This window comes from Spodoptera frugiperda, chromosome 20 (genome assembly GCF_023101765.2).
Source record: "Spodoptera frugiperda isolate SF20-4 chromosome 20, AGI-APGP_CSIRO_Sfru_2.0, whole genome shotgun sequence".
In the NCBI taxonomy this organism is placed as follows: Eukaryota; Metazoa; Arthropoda; class Insecta; order Lepidoptera; family Noctuidae; genus Spodoptera; species Spodoptera frugiperda.
Window position 1 is genome coordinate 10,268,063 of NC_064231.1, and position 20,701 is coordinate 10,288,763.

The 20,701-nt window shown below is 36.2% G+C and overlaps 5 protein-coding genes across 8 annotated transcripts in view; 3 read left to right on the forward strand and 2 right to left on the reverse strand.

Annotated features, from left to right (window-relative positions):
* The window catches only part of LOC118261881 (kelch-like ECH-associated protein 1B), a 24,241-nt gene extending 20,510 nt beyond the window's left edge, over positions 1-3,731 (reverse strand). Inside the window, exon 1 of the mRNA XM_035572900.2 lies at positions 3,419-3,731. The gene's annotated coding sequence lies outside the window, so the exon portion shown is untranslated. The remainder of the gene's footprint in view (positions 1-3,418) is intronic.
* The window catches only part of LOC118262157 (cyclin-G-associated kinase), a 95,317-nt gene continuing 77,474 nt past the window's right edge, over positions 2,859-20,701 (reverse strand). Inside the window, exon 20 of the mRNA XM_050701405.1 lies at positions 2,859-2,869. The gene's annotated coding sequence lies outside the window, so the exon portion shown is untranslated. The remainder of the gene's footprint in view (positions 2,870-20,701) is intronic.
* LOC118261883 (ran-binding protein 3) lies at positions 4,314-8,921 on the forward strand. The gene is made up of 6 exons (XM_035572902.2): positions 4,314-4,492; positions 5,162-5,293; positions 6,378-6,769; positions 7,156-7,299; positions 7,499-7,747; positions 8,067-8,921. The coding sequence occupies exons 1-6, from the start codon at positions 4,474-4,476 to the stop codon at positions 8,466-8,468; spliced, it is 1,338 nt and encodes a 445-aa protein (XP_035428795.2). The 5' UTR covers positions 4,314-4,473; the 3' UTR covers positions 8,469-8,921.
* LOC118261888 (odorant receptor 46a) lies at positions 10,129-13,078 on the forward strand. Its single transcript, XM_035572908.2, has 8 exons — positions 10,129-10,558; positions 10,867-10,996; positions 11,093-11,297; positions 11,511-11,777; positions 11,933-12,032; positions 12,108-12,212; positions 12,393-12,548; positions 12,635-13,078. Exons 1-8 carry the CDS (start codon positions 10,364-10,366, stop codon positions 12,677-12,679), a joined length of 1,203 nt encoding a protein of 400 aa, XP_035428801.2. The 5' UTR covers positions 10,129-10,363; the 3' UTR covers positions 12,680-13,078.
* LOC118261887 (putative protein kinase C delta type homolog) overlaps positions 13,252-20,701 on the forward strand; it is a 45,497-nt gene continuing 38,047 nt past the window's right edge. The window contains exon 1 of one of the 4 annotated variants that reach the window (XM_050701396.1): positions 13,252-13,709. In XM_050701396.1, the coding sequence (XP_050557353.1) occupies positions 13,614-13,709 (96 nt within the window). In that variant the 5' untranslated portion in view covers positions 13,252-13,613. Of the gene's footprint in view, positions 13,710-20,265; positions 20,403-20,701 lie in introns of those variants that run through there. The other 3 variants (XM_050701397.1, XM_050701399.1, XM_050701398.1) reach the window with 3 other exon arrangements.

Here is a 20,701-nt window from a genome sequence, read left to right on the forward strand (position 1 = left end):
CGAAAATAAAAACTCAAAGTCATTGCATAAATATTTTTGACGCCACATTGCCATCTAGGACATCGTTATCCTAATATTTATTATGCAGTTTAAATGAATGCATAATTATGAACCCTGTCAATTTGCTAATGTTTTTATTAAAATAATCTACAATCTTAGATCTTTGAGTGATTTTGCAAGTACGTCGCGTCGCAATGACTTTCACGCTACGCAGTTAGAGCCGCGTGAGCGTCACGCGAACGCGACGTACGCGTGAGTCGTATGCGCAGCGCAGTTTAAATACAATTATAAATGTCAGAATAGAGATGCGCTAACATATCGAAGCTAAAAGTATGTATAACTAATATCTTTTGAGAAACATACATAGCTTTCGTACCTATTTTGCACATAATGACTACTTGTTTGTAAATTGTATAACACTATGACTACACAACCTAAGTCTTTTTAAATTTCTTTTTCTTCTCTCACTCTTGACAGGTCGTGGTTGTTCAAATGGCGTGCGACGTTAACGGCACGCATACATGGTCAGTTTTTAGCTTGACTGATTTGGGTTGGGAATGCTTTCTTAGCAATTGCGTCCTCAAAGTAGTATTTGAGGATGATCTTATATTCATCATTGAGTAGGCTTCTGGACCTTTTACTTTCGACAAGATCCTGTATCATCAGTTAATTCAGTCCCTCTCAAAGCTCGTCTCGAGGATCTTATATATTATATAATCTCCGGATTACCAGATGGTAAATGTTCAGCGGTGCCCATCGACAGCCGCAACATCAAAGGAGTTGCAAGTTAGAACTCTTTTTCTTGAAGGTTGGAAGGTTTTGTCAATTCGGAAATACATTCCACAGTTTTATTATGCAGGGAGGGAGTTTTGCCATTTCGCGAATAACACACATTTGTGGACTGTCAACCATCTAACTAAATGATGAGGGATGGAAATGCTGTCGTGTGAGACGATGGCGTTAATATTCAGCGACGATCAGTTTAGTTATACGTACAATTTTTAATATATTATTTCAGTTATACGATCAATTATTATAATACGTACTGACTATGAACTGTTGGGTATAACTATGTAAGTAGGTAATTAGATAAAAACACCAACGCTTTGTTGATGATACCCTTCGTGTGTTGGCGATAACATAGATTTTTGTGTTTGATTACTGAGGTACCTATCATAAATTAATATTATACTTATAATGTCTTCTGCACTCGATCATCATGATTATCATGATATCGTGATCATGAGATTTCGGACCCAAGCGGAGCCTCAACTCTGACGTCAATCTTTGGATTCTAGTAACTTTAAAACCCAATCTAAATGTGAGTTCTTTATGATTGTAAGCAATATCAATTTGCGCGGTATGTGAGGTCGTTCAATGACTGTTGATTTTAGTGAATGCTAGAGTAAATTCTGCTTAGGCGTATAGGTAAGCGATAAGCTAGCGGGTGAGTCGTGCAAACGAGCGTGTCCTTGACCACTGGTCTATTAGTAAACACAAACCTCACCAAAACGTGCGAAGCGCAATCTACGACACTGATCCCTTTATTACTCCTAAAATATGATAAACATTGATACAGCATAACACATGCTTCAGTTAATCTATGTTTCTGTCTCTTTGTATATTTAAATTAAACAAATGCGTAAATGAGATAGACATGCATAGAGTGCAGTAGAAAGCAAAAGTAACGACGTCATAATACAGTTGGTCAGAGGTAAATGTATATTTGAAAATAGTTAAGAAAGTAGGGGATTTCTATACTGATGAAACTAATAGGAAGATTTTCAAATATCCCTTTTGCGTCATGAAATCGAGTAAGAAGAAGTATGGATGAAACTACGAAAATACGAAAAACTGTCCAAATATAAAAATTTAAAAGAAATATCACTATGTACAATTTATTTCATCTACCATTTCTTGTGTGGAGAAAAATAAACATATTAATGTTTTTGTAGGTATACTATTACATAATAACAAACTTTAAAGCTATTTACAAACATTAATAAGAATTAAATATTGGACATTTTATTATCCAACAATGACTTTGCAGAATACTAAGACTGTTTCAAGCAAAAAAGTAAAACCTCATTAGTATGTATATCTTATCATTATAAAAATTTGCTCAAAACACCTCTAAGCTTAGTTTCAACATAGTAGTGTATACTTATATTTTTATAATATGAAGTATGTACTTGCCTAACTCACCTAAAGTATTGCTAATTGGTGTAACTACTAACATTTTATTTTATGTATTGTTGTACTAATTTTTTGGCATGATATAATAAAGCAGAAAGATAGATTCTGAAGGATATATGTTTATGTATAATTATACATAAACTATACATACACATATAATTATAGTAGATGTATAATAATTATAGATAAACATAAATTAATTTATTCTTCAAAGGTAAAAATATCTACTTGTCACCAGCTCCAGTGGACAAATTTTGATACTTATAATATTTATTTGTGTAATAAGTATTCGGGTATCATGTATATGTGAACTTGTATGTTTGTAAATATATCCATGACACAGAAGAAAATGCTAGAGTGGGGCAATGTTGCTAGTGCTATTGGGGATCTAAGGCGATAGCTTAAAATATTGCTGAAGATAGAATTGGGAAAGTAAACATAAACACAACAAATTTAAAAAAAACTAGAAAATTATAAAGAAATATTACTTTAGTAACTTTCTAAATTCAAGAGATAGAAAACTTGTTCATTGTTTATTTTTATATTTAAAGCTGACATTTCTTTTTTTTTACATAATTTGAAATTAGAAAATACCTTCAATAGCTATGTTTAGGGTGGGTGTTTTTGTTATAGAAAATGGACACATGTTGGACAAACTAAAGTCTGCACTAATCTTAACAGAATATCATTAGTAATTAGTAATTGTGGAACAGGTATTACAAGAGGTGGAGTCTGTATCTTACTCTGTGTCTCTCTAGAATCTCTAGACTTACAGAAAATAGTATAGCTAGGTAGTTTATTGGGAACTTATGACAATTAAATAAAATGACTTGCAGTTTAAGTAGCAATGGTTTAAGTTATTTTGCTCAATGTGAATCGATGATTCCATTTACCATGCAAAATGTATTGGACCTCTTCCCGTAACTTCAAATACATACTTAAATAAGTGATAAGATTGAAGATATGAAAGTAATCATTTTCACTAATATTTTAAATATTGTATGCTTGACAGATAGGTACTTATCAAAAATACCTACTTACTGGAAAATAAACTCGTAATTTCCACATGTATGGCTTAAACGAAGAAATTAGTACCTGAATAGAAACTATTAACCTAATAGATTTGTTCTAATTATACAATTATGAGGAAAATATAATGGAAATAGATACAAAAATAATAGAAAAATACACTTGTAAATATAACATGATCCTTGCTCCTTACCTGCTGTATATATAATTCTTTTTGTGAAGTTAGTAATAGATTAAATGCACTTGTAACTTCTGAGGGACCTCAGTACATTCAATTCAACAAAATACACTACAAGTTATAAAATTCATAATAAAAATGTAAAATTCACTTGATTTAATTCTTATACACAAATATACGTCACAAAATCACTGAATAATGTATCCGGTTCTTGGAATGCTTTAATTGTATTTGTTTTATATTATTTTAATGCAAGAAATAGAATTTAATGTATATTGACTAAAAAATAATTTTGCAATTTGCTCCTTGATTGACAAATGAATGACATTGACATTATTCTAGATACTGGGTTGCCAACTTATAACGAATTTACCCGTATTAATAAGTCGGGTATTTTAGGCTTAAGATGCACAGTAACAGCAGTGGCTAGAGTTTCATGACATCTTTGGGAAATGCGTTCTCTGTTATAATAGATTTTTAACTGAAATGGCTCAGCAGCAAAAAAAAGTATCGTCACGCCTTTTATCCCTGAAGGGCTATTGTATAATGGCTCAGTACTTGTTTTAAAAGTTGACCAAAATTAGTGTGCGAAAGTTTAACTCATATTAAGTTTACAACACTCATTTTGGTCAACCTATACCTTTCATATTCTATACCTTATATCCAAAACGTACATATTATTAGAATAACATTATATGTAAATGTGACTTTTTTAATTACTTACTTCTTAATCGCAGTGAGCAACAGTACCAAAAATTGGGGTAAATTCTAATACTGGCAAGGATTTTCATTGTGTTTCTAGAGTGGTCCATTGTGATCAAAGCGTATATCGATAAAATAAAATTCGTTCAGTATTTTTTTATAATTTTATTGAGCGATTGATTTTATGAATACAATGAAAAAAGTTTTACGCGTATATTGGTTGCTAAGAAGCTAATTTGAATTTATAGACAAAAATATTTGTGTGATTATCAAATTACTGATATTATAAAATAGCATAAACCTGACTGTGTCCTTGTCACCACACTCCATCTATAGTCCAGTTAAAAAAAAAAACTACAAAATCGACAATGGCAGACGCAAAGCAAGGTAAGATTTAGCATTTTTCCTAGTTTTATCGTAATTTTATCATCTCTTTTATATGATTTCGATATATTTCATTTCATTACTGTGACCTAAACACTTAGGAAATTAATAATTGACGCGTAAACTGGTTTATTTAACTTGGTCCATGCTGCATCATCAACGAATTCTTTTTGTTATTTCATACATTTTATTCGATGTCCTTAGTGTAATTTAAGATTATTAGCATTTTTGATACATGCTCCCTATCGAATTGGATAATTTGCTTTCAATTGGAAGTAAGAAATGTTGTTTTAATTCTTGGTATTATTGACCATACTGCTCATTTGCTTGAAGTGCTTGACGACTTATTTGCAAAACGAGAACGATGGAGACATGCATAGACATGGGCCCATTTTAATTTTTGCATGTCTAAAAATATGATATTCTGCACTCTTAGGCGTATCAATTTGTAACTATCAATGACCTTTTATCATTTTGTATAATGAGGCGCGTCATAATTCCAAGTGTTTGCAGTTTAACTTTAGTGTTCCATAAAAATCTTATTCTAAAGGTCAGACTAAATCAGTTTCATATAACACTTAAATTGGGATGGTACTTTACCCCATGAATAGTGTCATGCATAGGTCAGCTGTGACCTTATGTATGTTATTTAAAAGTTTTATGTGGTTTTAGGGAAATCACCGATTGAAGACTTCTACAATGGCTCACAACAAGCCAGAGTGGTTCTGGCAAAGCCTAGACTTGGTGGTTTTGGTTCCTCCAGCTTAGCATCAAGTTCTAATAAAGCATGTAATAATCCATTTGGTAAGAGAAAGTTATATTCTTTACTTGTATTATTCACTATTCTAATTATTCATATCCCACCCAAAACATAAATGTGAAAGGCTGCCAAGTTCGATAATATTGGAATGCTTCGCCTATAAAAGAAGTGAGATCTAAATAAGTACCAAGTTCCATACACAGACCTCAGTTAAAAATGATATAACAAGTTGGCAAGTTTTCACACACTTTGTTATAAACCTACTAAACGCAATGAGTCAAGTATATAATTTTCTATTAAAACTTGCCAAGTTATATCATTTTTAACTGAGGTCTGTGTATGGAACTTGGTACTTATTTAGATCTCACTTCTTTTATAGGCGAAGCATTCCAATATTATCGAACTTGGCAGCCTTTCACATTTATGTTTTGGGTGGGATTTCATTTATTTTTGTAAGGTTTATTTTATTTTTTTCTTATTTTACTTTACTTTGACTAAATACAAACCTTCGTAACGAATTTTAGGTCGGTACGACCATTGGAATATATAGATATTTTTTTTGTTTTAGTTCCTTAGGGGTATGAATTTACACCTTCATTATTTTTAAAACCGACTCACACTTGGCCATTTTCAGATTTTTTCCTTTACTTTGACCTAAAGACCTACCTCCATGCCAAATTTCAAGTCAATACGACCATTGGAAGTGGTCTAGGTTTTTGATGAGTGAGTCAGTCAGTGAGTGTATAGTAAAAATAGCGATTTTCTAACGTCAATATCTCAAGACCTACAGTAGGTACATTAATGAAATTTTGTATTTTAGATAAGTAAGTAGATCTCGACAGATACTAGAAATTTCATATGCGTAGATAAAATAGATTTTGAGTTATAGGTGGGTCGAACTTGGCCCGAAATGGTTCGTGTAATATAACCCACGGCCGGTGTGTCGGTTTTTTGCTCGAACTTGGCGGACACACTGCCGTGTGTCTAGATCCTTATAAGGAAATAATACTTATTTTTCCAACATGATTCTTATTTCAGTAATAACTTACAAGGAAGTTAGGTATCTATAAAAGTTATAATGATAAAGGTGTGTCATCTATTTTGATGTACATAAATTGTTGTATCCAGGTTCCATTCTGCGGCCCTCTCAACTGAAACCTGGTAACAATCCGTTTCTGAAAGTTAATGAAGCAACTGAAGATACTACAGAGGCTACTAAAGAGAAAGAGGAAACTTCAAATGAAGACAGATTGACGGAAACCAAACCAGAACCCGAAGCACCTAAGTTTGTACCACTGGGATCTGCTAATGTGACTCCACGGACCAACACAGCTGTACCTCCGGCGGTACAACCTGCTCCAAGCTCTTCAGGATTTGTATTTGGACAAAATTTAAGTGAGAGAGTTGAATTGAAGGAAAACATCAACAATGGAGAGGCTTCAACCACAGACCACAGCTCCTCCAATGGTGCGACAGAGTTACTGTTCACTAGTGCTGCAGCATCTGTCAAGGAAAATCAGGTTAGTGTCATGTAATGTTTGAAAAAGCTTTAGCGAATGTGGCTAATGCTGCTGTAATAAATATACATTACAGGTATTAGTTACTGCTGTATCACCTTTCATTTGCTGGCTTGATATTATTACTACTACTATGATAATAATAATTACAAATAATTTGATAAATGTTTATGCATTTTATCTGAATGTTATTGAGGGAGTCCTATGTTCAGCAGTGCAAATCTGCCAATATACATTTCATGATTTGCGAACTCAAAGCAACTTGCTTGTAATGTGTTATTTATTCATGACATGTCTATCAATTTGTTTGTTATGAGACCATCAATACATTGCAAAATTCTAAGTAAGGTGGGAATGTAAGTAATACATATGTGTGTATCATGTGTCAGGAGGACAGTAATCAAGGCGAGCCGTCCAGTGGCGACGGGCTGGCGGCCGCGGCGGCCGAGTACGAGCGCTCTCACGCGCGACCGCCACCGCCCACCGCACACTTCACTATCACCGGCGAGGAAGGCGAAATAAATGTCATGCAGGTACCTGTTATGATAACAACTTTATTTTTACACTACAAATACAAGTTCATTACTTTGTATAAAATAATTATAAACATGAATTGTTTATAAGAAATATGATACTACTACTATTTTTGTAGCACTGTGTTTATTCCTACTAAGTACATTTTCCCTATATAGTGTAAATAATGTTGACAAAATATTGTATGAAACTTTGCAGATATCGTGTCGCCTGTTCGCGTGGGAAGCGGGCAGCTGGCGCGAGCGGGGTCGTGGCGTGCTGCGACTGAACGACGCGCCGGCCGGCAGCGGCGGCGCCGCGCGCCTCGTCGCCAGGGTGGCGGGCTCGCTGCGCGTCGTACTCAACACCAAGCTGTGGCCCGACATGGTCGTGGAGCGGGCCGGCACTAAGTCGCTTAGAATCACCGCCGTTGATGCTCAACAGCAGATTAAATTGTTTCTTATAATGGTTAGTATAAACAGACATTATTGCAATAAAACGCATACATATTTAGTAATGATCATACATCATAATACTTTCAAAATCTTCTCTGTGTGAGAAGAGGCCTTTGGTCAGCAGTGGCCACTAATAGGCTGTTCAAGTGATGTGATACAACATAATATGTAGTGTAACAGTAAGAATCAAGTAATAATAAAATGTTTCGCTTTGACATATCACTTTACAACCATTATCATATATTGATGTTGTTGTCTTAAGGTATTTTTCAAAGCTACTTCATACACTTTTATGTAATGGTTTTTCACATTTCGTTTCATGTTTTTTTCAGGGTGCACCTGGAGACATAGTTCAGTTGTACAGGGCTCTCACGGCTCGAGTTTCTATGAGCAAGCGTTCAACGTCATCCAATACAGGTTCACAGAACGCCACCTCGCAAAAAGCCGCTGAAAGGCTGGAGGCGGCTGCGGACGAGGAGGACTACCTCGGAAAACCAGAAGACGATGATCAAGATGACGCCGCTGACGACATCGCTCTCGATGACGATGATGACAATGAACCGGCTAACAATGAGAGGCTAGAAGCCGATCATGATGAACAAAAGACTGAAGAGCATGAGTCCAATGTGGACGGCATGAAGCCGGACAAGGAAAGCAAGTCATTGAAGCGGAAAGAACCGGCGGAGGACGAGACATCGCCGAAGAGACAGTGTCCTGAGATATTAATAGAGTGATAATACTGTAATGATGTTAACAACATGTTGTATAAACTTTGTGATGTAAATGTGGACATGGTTCATTTGTTCGACATCTGCTGAAAGCTCTGGGTTCAAATAGAAATCTTTATGTAAATGTAACTAATAATAGATAATGTGTAGAAATATTTATGATTAAATTAATATAGCATTTTACAACATTGTTGATTATTACTAATGGAGGTTCCATTTCTAATAATTATAGCGACCGCACACGCATTTGAGAAATAGTTTGAGTACAAAGTAAAGTGGCCGCAGTATTACATTACCTATATGTGCTATGTAAACAGCTCAAAATTCTGTTCTCACATTCCAATCGTTGCATGCAAGCAAATGGTTGTTTAGCATGTTCGGCCAGAGCTGAATACCAAATACAATACTGATGTGGTTTATTTTCTGATAGATTTTTAAATAAACTATTTCGCAATAGAACACATTGTTATTAAACACCTTTATACCTGTTTCCTGTCCCACATGTACTCCGTGTAGTTCCGAATACGTTGTATATTCATGCTCATTCATTAAATGTACCTAATGGTAATTACGTATACCATTGTTTGGGCAATGCAGTCTTCCGCAAAGAATTTGATATCTCAACAACGAAATCAATATTATTGTATTGAAGAACTATAATTAATTTTTCCATGGTTTTCATATTCTTAATACTTAATTAGCTTAACGACAAAATCTACGAAACGTAGATAAGTACGCAGCAATCAAATCAAATAAAACATGCATATTTGATGAAGGGCCAATTCCGTCAAATCAGTTTGTTTACAGTGCTTATTAGCCAAACTACTTAATTGATTGAGGATACATATTTTCGTGTCATTAATTTAATTGAAATGTCGCAAAATTAACACCTCCGTGGTTTGTAAGCTACAGTACGAGTTTTATAAGTGGTTGAATTTATCTTCCACTAGCTGATGCCCGCGACTTCGCTCGCGTGGATTACGGACTTTGCGACTAATAAAGTTACTCTGTAGTACATCAGCTACCTGCCAATAAAAGTTCTGTCAAAATCGGTCCAGCTATTTAAGAGATTAGCCAGAACAAATAAACAGACAGACAGACAAAAATATTATTTTGGTGTATGTATCGTATGTATATTCATATAGTAAAAAGCGGTTATTTCAATATTACAAACACATACTTCAATTTTTTACTGATTATTCTAGATAATAATATACCTACTTCATTGATTCCTGAATTCAATTATCTATATCAAATTACCAAAATATTAATTCAATACAAGATGACAATGTCATGTTAAAGAGGAGAAGAAATTCTTCTGTTCGTTCTCATCATCATATCAGCAACAAGACATCCTCCGCTGAACACAGGTAACCCCCGATGATTTACAGCTTAAACACTGGTCGGAAACGACCTGCATCGAGATTTCCGCGGCATCATGCGACCTCTATCTATTAAGTTCTCTTTAGACTATAGTCAGTGTCGGTGTAAGGGCCACTGATACCTCGGGCAAAAATATTGTGGCGCCCACTTGAGGGAAGCAATATCAAGTGTTAGAAATTCTTTTTGCGGATCCCATCGGCGGCGGCATCGCTGCGTAACCCCCAGAATTTGTCGCCCTGGGCCATCGGCCCATCACGACCCCCCCTAACGCCGGCACTGACTATAGTTCGCTCCATTAAATCTTTTGTAACTATACCTTATCACGAATGGAGCACGCTGTAGCTATCAAGTTAATTATGTACCCTACCAACATTTAAGTAGCCTAAGTAGAGGCTATTTCATTGTGACACATTAAGTTAGGAAATTAACTGTTTTGACTAACAAGTCCTTGGCTACTTAATCATTTGAAGAAACAGATCGAAGTTATCAACAACTAAGCTGTAATATCTATCTGCAAAATGGAAGATGTTGTAGCATATTCAACTTTTGAAGGATTTAGGCCCCATTTTGATGCATTAGGCAGGGTCGGCTATTTCAAAATAGTTCTAAAACCCATATCCTCTTTGAAACGATTCCTCCACAACGTATATCGTTTTATATCGTGGAGTTTAATTCTAACGTACAACTTGCAGCATGTTATAAGAGTAATTAAGGTAAGAAGTTTAATCTAACCTGCTTAATATAGAAACAATAGGTACCTAATGCTAACTAACAATCGAAACCAAATTAAACAAAAGTATTGATTGTGAAAAGACCTTTATAAATATAAGACTGCCCTAACACAGATAAGGACTAGGAGTTCTACCTATGTTATCTCGCATCATTATCTATCCTTCACCTACCTACCTGCTTATTACGGATATTCTGGAAAGCTATCATAGCAATAGCTATCGGGTTAAAACTTGGAGATTTTTATTTTCGATTCTGTGTATCAAAATGTTTATTGACCGTGATGTATCAGGTTCGCCACAGCACTAATCTGATAGTGGACACGCTGTTCATTTTGCTAACAACTCTGAACACGTTGGGCAAGCAAACCGCATTCAATGTGAGGACTCGTCGCATTGATGATATCATCAACATCATTAATGGTAGGTACAACTTTCTAATGCTATTCTGTAACGTTCTCTACCTAACTGATGCCCATTTATATTTCATGCGAGTTTAAGCATTTTCCATTTGCACAGGACCAATCTTCGCAGCAAGTAAGCCTTATCACGTGGAGGTTCTGAAACAGAATGCGTTGGTCATGTCCCGACTGCTGACTTTGTATCATGGCGCCATATTTACTTGCGGCACTCTGTGGACCGTGTTCCCCGTAGTTAATAGAGCGCTTGGCAAAGAAGTACAGTTCACTGGATATTTTCCATTCGAAACCACAAGCACGTTATCGTAAGTTAAAAGTATATTTGCTTCACCACTTTATATCAAAATCTGACAACAAATTGTGAGCCAGTAATTGATACATATCCAAAGCCTTCTTCTATCTGTTAACATTTAGCAGATGAGACGCATGTAAAATACTTACCTACTGTATCAATATCCGTAGACTATCTACATAAAACGTATCAAATAAAACTAAGACAAACGCATATCAATTTTTAGATTCTCGCTGGCATTGGCCTACATGACCGTTCTGATAACTTTCCAAGCTTATGGAAACGTAACAATGGACTGCACGATCGTAGCGTTCTATGCGCAAGCCAAGATTCAATTACAGATGCTGCGGTACAATCTCGAACATCTTGTGGTATTTACAAATACTAAGAAATTCAGTTCGATAAAGAATCAGTACAAAGACGAAGGAGAAGAGAAGACAGAACTGCAGGAAAGATTGAAGAAGTGTGTCATACATTATAATCAAATTGTAAGGTAAGTTTGGTAAATCGACGTGCACCTACTGTGTATTCACTAGGTAACAATTTTACTAAAATCCCGGTCACTGAAATTATCTGTAAACCAATCAAAAGTTTATAAAGAAAAAGCTTTCAAGAAGCATTTTTACTTAATCCTCTTTCTGTTGCCAGATTTGCAAAAGAAGTTGAGTCGATATTCGGTGAAGCAATGGTCGTACAGTTCTTTGTGATGGCTTGGGTCATATGCATGACAGTGTACAAAATCGTTGGTGTAAGTTCATAATTCACAAGGAGAAAATTCGTGTACTATTGAATAACTGACGAATATTCGCATTGTTTGTTTCAGTTAAGCATATGTTCAGCGGAGTTTGTATCGATGGCCGTGTATTTGGGTTGCATGTTAGCCCAGTTGTTTATTTACTGCTATTTTGGGACGCAACTCAAAGTTGAGGTAACTGATTGAGACATTAAACGCACGTGTTGCTCAGTAGACGATACTTCTTTGTGAAGGGATAAGTAGATTGCTAATGTATCTACCTACTGTACCTACCTAATTCATTAAGAAGCTTCACAATAAAGCGTAGTAATTTGGCAGAGGTATGCGAGTATGATATAATGCATCTGTTTGCAGAGTGAGTTAGTAAATCAATCAATATACTGCTCTGATTGGTTGTACCTGTCGCCTCGGTTTCGAAGACAACTGCTAGTGATGATGCAGTGCTGTGGTCGACCACTGGCCCCTCGCACCGCCTACGTCATCCCTATGTCTTTGGATACGTACATACATGTAACGCCCTTATTAATATTAACTAAAGTATTTTTTACTGAAGTTGGAGTATTTTCAGATTTTAAATATGATACGTATTTTCACAGGTGCTGAGATCTTCATACACATTGTTTACGTTCTTGAATCGCTAGAGGGCTTATTTTTTTACGTCATCAAATAAAATATGAGTTATCACTTAAAACAAAAATTAGGCGTAAAAGAAGATTTAGTTCCGAATGTGTTTCGAATAAAACTAGGGATATAAAGAAGAAGAAAAGCCAGAGAAAAGGATTTCAATGGCCAGTAATTGAAATGTTTCATTGTAATTTATCGCACGATGAAAACATCACAATGCTGAGTTTGAGAGACTTTTATTCTAGTGATCTCAGCACAGAATAGTATTAGAGGTCGCTCGTAAAATTGACCACCGTTTGATTCATTGCGCCTATTTACTGCCGTTTTATGGCCCAACGCTGCCTGAAGTAAACCGTAGTTGATCTGAAATCCAGCATTGTTCTCTAGTTGCTTCTTACACCGGTTGCGTGTACACTACTTACTAGTTCTAATTTATTAATTGCGACTTGACGTAACGCCTCAAACTCGAGCTTACGTAGACGCGAAGCTATTTAGGCGTCACGACGCAAAAGAAAGCACCATTGTTTTGTCTGAAAAATAAACATAAAACACTATAAATAAATATCGGTATTTTATTTATTAGTCGCGGCGTTCCCGAAAGCTGGTAGGTGCTATAATTATTTTAAGCACAGTTTGAATTGCTTAACTTTTGTGTGAGGTGCGTGTGGTGTGACTCACGCGGACTCCGCCAGACAATCCAGGAGCCCGAATCGGCGAAACCCGCCTCTTCAGTGCTCCGTACGACGTAAGTGCTGAAAGTCGTGTAAAAAGTTGTATCCGGCCGCGAATAGCGCGTGTGGAATTCCGTTTATAAATACGCGAGTGCGGGCGCGCCGAGAGAAGTGTTCACGGCGGCGGCGGTCAGCGGCCGAGGGAGGCGTGCTGCGCAGGGCTGCGGGCGGACCGCGGCGGCAGCGCGCACTCGCAGCCCGCAGGCATGCGCGCGCGCCGATGATATTCACGGGCGGGGGGGCGCGCCGCCGCACCTCGCCCGCGCCACGCGTGCGCGTCCCCGCCCGCCCGCACCAGCGACTCCATGCCGACTATGTGAGTCCCAGCGTCCATTAACTATTTACTAATAACGCTCTCTATCCACTTATCAACCGCTCAATAACTCTTCTCTTCGTGCGGCTAGGTCAGTTAATACTCACGCGAACGTTTCATTCTGTTTCACTGTCTACGTTAGAGGATATTTGTTTGCACTGGCCAGTTTCAATACTGATTTTGAACTGATAAAGTACCTGATTTTGAAATTGTGTAGAATCTTTGTTACTAAACACGAATTGGTACCCCAATACTTTATGTCAGCAATAAAGCAGTTATTTGAGGATGAAGGAGGCATTAAACGGCTGAGAGATATAAATCCTATTCAGCAATTAAATGAACATAACGGATGTAGCAAATGCAATAAACAGAAAATGATTACTATAAATCTTAATATATCACGTCGCATACCGAGTCTAATTGACTTTTTCTGATTTCAATTTAATTTAGAAACCAATTACCTAACGTCAACAAGCAAGTCAAAGATTTTCTCAGGTCAATATTTCTCCACAAATGTCTGTCATAATATATTTGTAAGTAAACATTTCGACAGATCGTTTAATCTGTATCTAAGTGCTTGTAATTTGTTATATTTCTTCTTCATACTAAAATAAATGGCGTCGGATGTGAGATTGAAGTAAACATCGCATTGTAATTTGTTACCAATATAAATCATTTTTATGGAATGTTTGTAGGTGTGTTACGCACTTACAATTATCGTTAACCTAAATCAGATGTATTTAGGGGAGTTTTTATAAACATTTATTAATGATGGCACCCCAATTTGAATATAGTATCACTATAGTTAGATTTGAAAAAGATGCATGAAAGAAGATTGTATGCAAGAGATGAAAACGCTGAAAGCCTACATTTATTGTTAATTTCCATCTATCATTTCTAGATAAGGAAGTACATTGGCATAATCGCCCTGAAAGTACATACTTTTAAGGTTGTACATGGCCTGATATATTTTAATTACGGCTTGACATTATCTAAAACATAGGCTTTGCTCACGCAATATCAAAACATGACTACATTTGTGAGATATAGCAAATAATAACTCTCAACAAGTATAGCTGAAGTTTATTTTCATTTTTACGCAATAAAAAGTATAGCAATCTTCATTTAAATATTTATGTCTTGTTTTTAAAAGCTGGTTGTTACTATTCGTTCGATATTCGGTTTATGATGTTTATGTTTCAGGGTATACAAGTAGTTGAATTATGATATCTATTGTTAGACTTACGAAGTACGAACTCGCATCGCTTCATTGAGATCAAACGAACAACATTTTGATTAAAATATTACCTGAATATAAGATTCGTAGCAATAGGGTAGATGACTAATTTTTATTTTAATGTCCGTCTTGTAGATTATTTTAAAATATTAGACACGTATTTTTTATTTTCTTACGGAAACAAATACTTTCGAAGATATATCCATTTGAAATATCGCGTGACGTCACTTTAGAGTACGTTTTATACTCTATAGTGACGTAGTTAGCTCCCACTCCTAAACTTTGATTCATTTTATCTAAGTATTGTTATCTTATATGACAAAATAAAAAAATACGTGTCTAATATTTTTTCATTACCTAACTGACGGACTAATTACATTTTTAATTTTCATACCCCGTCACATCCCTATTGACGTGTCATAACCATTGAGAAAGGCGTGAAGTTATGTATGTATTACCAGAATATTTTAAAATTTTACACTCGTTGTTTTACAGGACGCTGATGAAATACATACATGTCAATAAAAAATCTGTTATCACTTGTTTATGATTGTTTAAAAACACTTTTTAATTATTAGGTAGTGACTAATGGAAAAGCTGGATAAAATGCCTGACGTTATCAAAATCAAGTTCAGATATTTTCTAAGGTTGAGTAACTAAAATGTCTTGAACTGTAATCGTTAAGTGCTAGATTATGAACTCATATTATTCACAATTGGTTACAAAATAAAATAATACATGTTTAGCTTATATTTAGCGTACATTATAAAGTAAGTATACTGCTGTGATCTAACGTTCTGGTTCGGAATCTAGCCTCCATTTTCCTGTTCCTCATTCATTACGTGCCCGCGCCCGCTCCACATCATTAAAAGCATATTTTGTACTGAAAATAAAAACAATTGTGTTACGACACACTTATACTAAAGCTCTACTTTATGTGTTTGTCAAAAATATTTAGTTCTGTAACGATAATTTGTCTGATCTGAACACAGCTGCAAAGAATAGAACTCGTGAAATGTAAAATTCTTCTATTTATCTTGTCAAATGGTAAGTAAATCTATGTGGAAATTTAATCAGGATGTCAAACCAATGTATTGAATTAAAAATAATTGAGTGCAACAGTCGGGACCCATATTGAATGATTTTAGTCTAGTTTATTTAATGGGTCCCGACTGTTACACTCAATTATGTTTCGCATAAGATTATTATTTTTTGTGTATTGATTATGAAATTATTTAATTTTGTGGTAATAGCATTGCTATCTACACTTTTAGACTAAGCTTGTTTTTTACTTTTCAGTTTTTATTTAAAGTGTTTTTTATGCAGTTGGGTTTTTTAATTTTTTAAATTTATTTATTTTTATTTAACACTTTTTAGTTATTATAATACGGCTATGTGCTTTCAAGATTTCACCCGCGACACGAAACGACAGTTCAGAAACCGCTAGTCAATCGCGTCGCGTAGTACCTATACGAATATTTAGTTTGAATAATAAAGAACCTAATTGCACATAGTATTTTTTTTCTATATGTCAGTGATATACCGTTTTGGAATCCTCATGATGAGCTCTTTAATTTGATACCCATATTGTAGCAAATAAAAAAATGGTTTTTTTTACGACCTCTAGGGCGCCTCACGGCCTCCATGTTGGTTTTTGTTTTACGTCACATATCTATGAACACTTGGGTAATTAAGACGAATCCAACGATGCCCTGATTGTCGAAATCCAACAAGCCGTTTCGAAGAAATGAGGTAATAAAGAATATTAGGCTCATACATACAAGATACGCGCGAAAAACATAACCCTTCCTTGGCAGTCGGGTAAAAACAGCACGAAGTGTTTACAAGCAAATTATTAACGAACCGAAGATAACGTCATCGCACGCCATTTCATCTCTCTCTTATGCTTAGGAGTAAAGGTGTCGTTATGTTGTTATGGTAACGAGTGATACCTGAATGTGCGCTGACGCATAACAGTAGTACCGTGGAACAGCACCATGAAGCGAGCAGTGGGTTCCGTCTATTTTTACTCGTGCATTTACCGCGCAAGCTACTCAACCTTGATGCTCCTCGCGCGATACTTTCGAAGCCACGTTCAAGTTTATTTCACCTGGAAATAGAATATAATACATATTATTTCCTGATTATATACCTGCTGAGTATCTATAGCAGAGAATAGAGACGTATACCTAAACGTCCAGCAGGTATATTAGAACAAGTCCCATTGTGTTCCCGGGGGAACCGAAAGGGTCACGCTCATTACATCGGGTGCAACTCTAAATGTTGTGCTACTAGCTACTACATTTTGTAGAAAATACCAAATAATAATTGTCTACATTGTCAAGTTCAAGTTTGCCAAGGAAAGGCATTGCATGTAGAAATTTAATTACTTATTATATATTTTAATTTATAGAACATAAATTTCTTGGTTGTGAGTAAAAAAAACAGTAATAAGTAAAGTAGGTATGTGAGAAAGACCTAATATTTTATTACAGACCAAATAAAAAATCAGAACAAACAAACACGCTATCTCATGTATAATATTAGTATGTATATCAAGAGGCAGCTTTCAGCCGTTACTGCTGTCAAAACTGAAAGAAATATGATGTTTAGATGTAAGTCTGGATTCAGTGTTTTATTTTTCAACATCCCTGGCCTAATTCCTTGTGAGAACTGCGATTGTTAGCTACATCTATGATGTAGCCGACAGATATGATATACCTACATTTACATTATTTAAATTCTACGTATAGTTATCTCATACATTTACTCAGCAATAGAGGTTCAAAGTAAACTTTTTCATAGACAGGGAGGTATTTGGGAGTAATTGGAAGTAATTGAATGTCTTGTGGCTGATATGATAATGATGAATAAGTTTTAATCACATTATCATTATCATCAACAGCCTGTAACTGGCCACTGCTGACCAAAAGCCTTTTCTGGCACGGAGAAGGTTGGAGCATTAATCACGCTTGCTCACTGCGGGTTGGCGATTTCAAACTTACAATTAGAAATATCACCGTTTATCAGTGGTGTCTAAATAATTAGAAAGTACATTAACTCGGAATAAGTCATATTGGTAGGTTTTGAGCCCGCACTCTCATGCATGAGAAGCAGGCCTCTTAAACCTCCGGGCCATTACGACTACTTTAAGCACCAAGTTATAATCTAACCTAAGACTCATGACTCATTTATACATTGTGCATTTTTATGATTTTCAAAGTATTTTTACTATAGTATACCTGCATTGTGTACCTAACTAAATACGAGAGAATATACCTACTTTCCTAAGCATAAACAAAACAATGACTAAGCTTAAATAGTTATGAATAAATTATCAGTTTTTTACAGAAATTTTGTATTGTATGGGTACTATGTAAACATGTGTCATTGGAACAATGAACCTCTGAAGGATAAATTTTCTATCCTAGTGAGCATGATGTGGCAAGTTTCATCACGTAGGTTGTATACAGAATGTCCCAACTCTTACGGATATTATGATAGTTCCAGATCATCAACATCATCACGTTGATGGACCTTCATTGAAGTTCTTGAAATATAAAGGGTCTGAATTAGACCAGCATTATTTAGGCTTTTTTTTGAGGGGGGAAAATCATCCAATGACGTCTCTCGCCTTGGGCGAGGCGAGAGGGAATGTCAGACTCTTACTTACTAAAAACCACCCCGTTCCTTCTCCTGCTTTTCGAGCTGGAGCCCCGGTAAACCCGCTAGGTAGTCCGCAGCTCCGGATCAGGCATAATCCATACTGGGCCCCATCTGTGGTGGTCTGATGGCTCTTTGAGGCGCGCGCAGAACGCGACGCGCCGCACGCATGGGTTTGGTTCTGGTCGGGCGGCGAGCTACCTTTAATCGCCGTCCGCAGACCCGCACTTAAGGTGGCCGGAAATCGTCACGCGATCCCCGACGCCCGGAGTGTTTCTCGCGACGGCTGGGGCGTGAGGAGGTTTGTTCTCACACGCGCCCCGCCTCCTCCTTAGCTAGCATGACTGCATCGCAGAAGGAGGAGATGGCATCAGAACTTTTTAGGCTGACGACCTTGAAGGAAATTCAAAACTATGACAAATTGTGGTCATGATAGTTGAAAATATAATGAGGACTGTAATTAAACAGTATAATATAAATATTTTAAATTTTCTTTGAATAATCTTAATCGTATAATCTTAATACTTAATTTTTAATTTTTAATTTTCAACCACCTGTATAGCCTTGCAATTTGTATTTTTAGATATATTTAATCGCCATCATCTAATCTAAGTGACAGTCATGATGACTTGCTACTACTTATGTCTTGTAATTCTTTAAACAAAATATTGATAACTACTTACTTCGTCATATGAGGAGGTATTTTGGTAATGATTGTTTAAAAATATGTCTTATTTTTGTTTTCGTATCATACATATAAAATGTATTAATTTTAGAAAGAACTTATTATTAACATTATTATCATTAAGAGTCGGTCTGTCAGGAGCCAGGTTGTAAGATTTAAAATGTTGCATATTTTCAGAGAACTTTCGTATTTTTACACTAGATTGAGAAATAAAGGAATCATTTTTACCACTAATGGTTAGCAAAATTTATTTTGAAGGGGATTTTTGAAGAGGCGTTATATGTACATACATACATTGGTACATTAGGTTTGAGGTTTTTACTGATATTGATAATGAATACATACATATGACATAATTAAATGACAAACTGAACAAATATTTAAAATCGGTTCATTAAAGGTTTGGATTTAACGATGAGAGTCCATAGTAACCATTGAAAAGTGTTGTTTTGAACTATGATCGTTTCATTTCGAACATTCTGGAATACTTAGATATAATAAAGCATATTTCATAAATAAAATAATTTGACAAGCAAACTTAAATAAGCAATAATCTGGTTGTTTTCCACCACCGGTAATCAAAGCTGAACCACTGTTAGCATTCTACCAATCTAATTTACTTTGATGTAGCGACGTTTCAATGGAAAATCAATTTAGCGTGACTTCTGTACTGTAGTTTGAGTTGTGTCGAACAACGCTGCAGCGGTCCAATGCCACGTCGTGGTAGCGCCTATGCATGTTGCATACGACTTGATACGACTGCAAATCGAACGTGTCGCGTAGTGCGATCGGTCACGTGACCGCGCTACATCTCAACATATGACAAACGAATTCTCAAATTTGGCCATTTGACACTAGCCGTGTATTTCAACTGTAGCCACCCGGATCTATGCCAGGGAATTCGCAGGCCTTGAGCGGCGACGCTTTCTATACAAATACCGGTGCATCTAGTTGTATCCCTTCGGCTGTAAGGGCACTACATCGGTATCACAGAATCCGATGTTTATTGGCGATGGCATTTTTGTGCATCTCAGCCAGTGACTGTGACGTGTGAGTTGGCGATGTGTCCACACACCGACATCAGTTGCGTGCGATGTCATCTTGGTTTCGGGTATGTCCAATTTCTCGTTTCGCACGGCATCCAAATTCTTGGCTTTCAAAGAGCTTTACGTTGATATCGCTGAATAAGAAACTCGGTGTTGTAAATAACCGCGGGCTTTGTAGTGAGCGGCGCGACACGCGGAGCGGAGCGCGACTGCCCGCTCCCACTAATTATACATTAACACGTGCTGTTTGTTGTGTCACATCAAGGGCTCAGGCGATTGATCCAATCAGCATCTAAAGCGTGTGTTGCAATGTTTAATATTTATATTTTGTTAAAACTGTTACACAGGCGTGGCGTGGGTATAA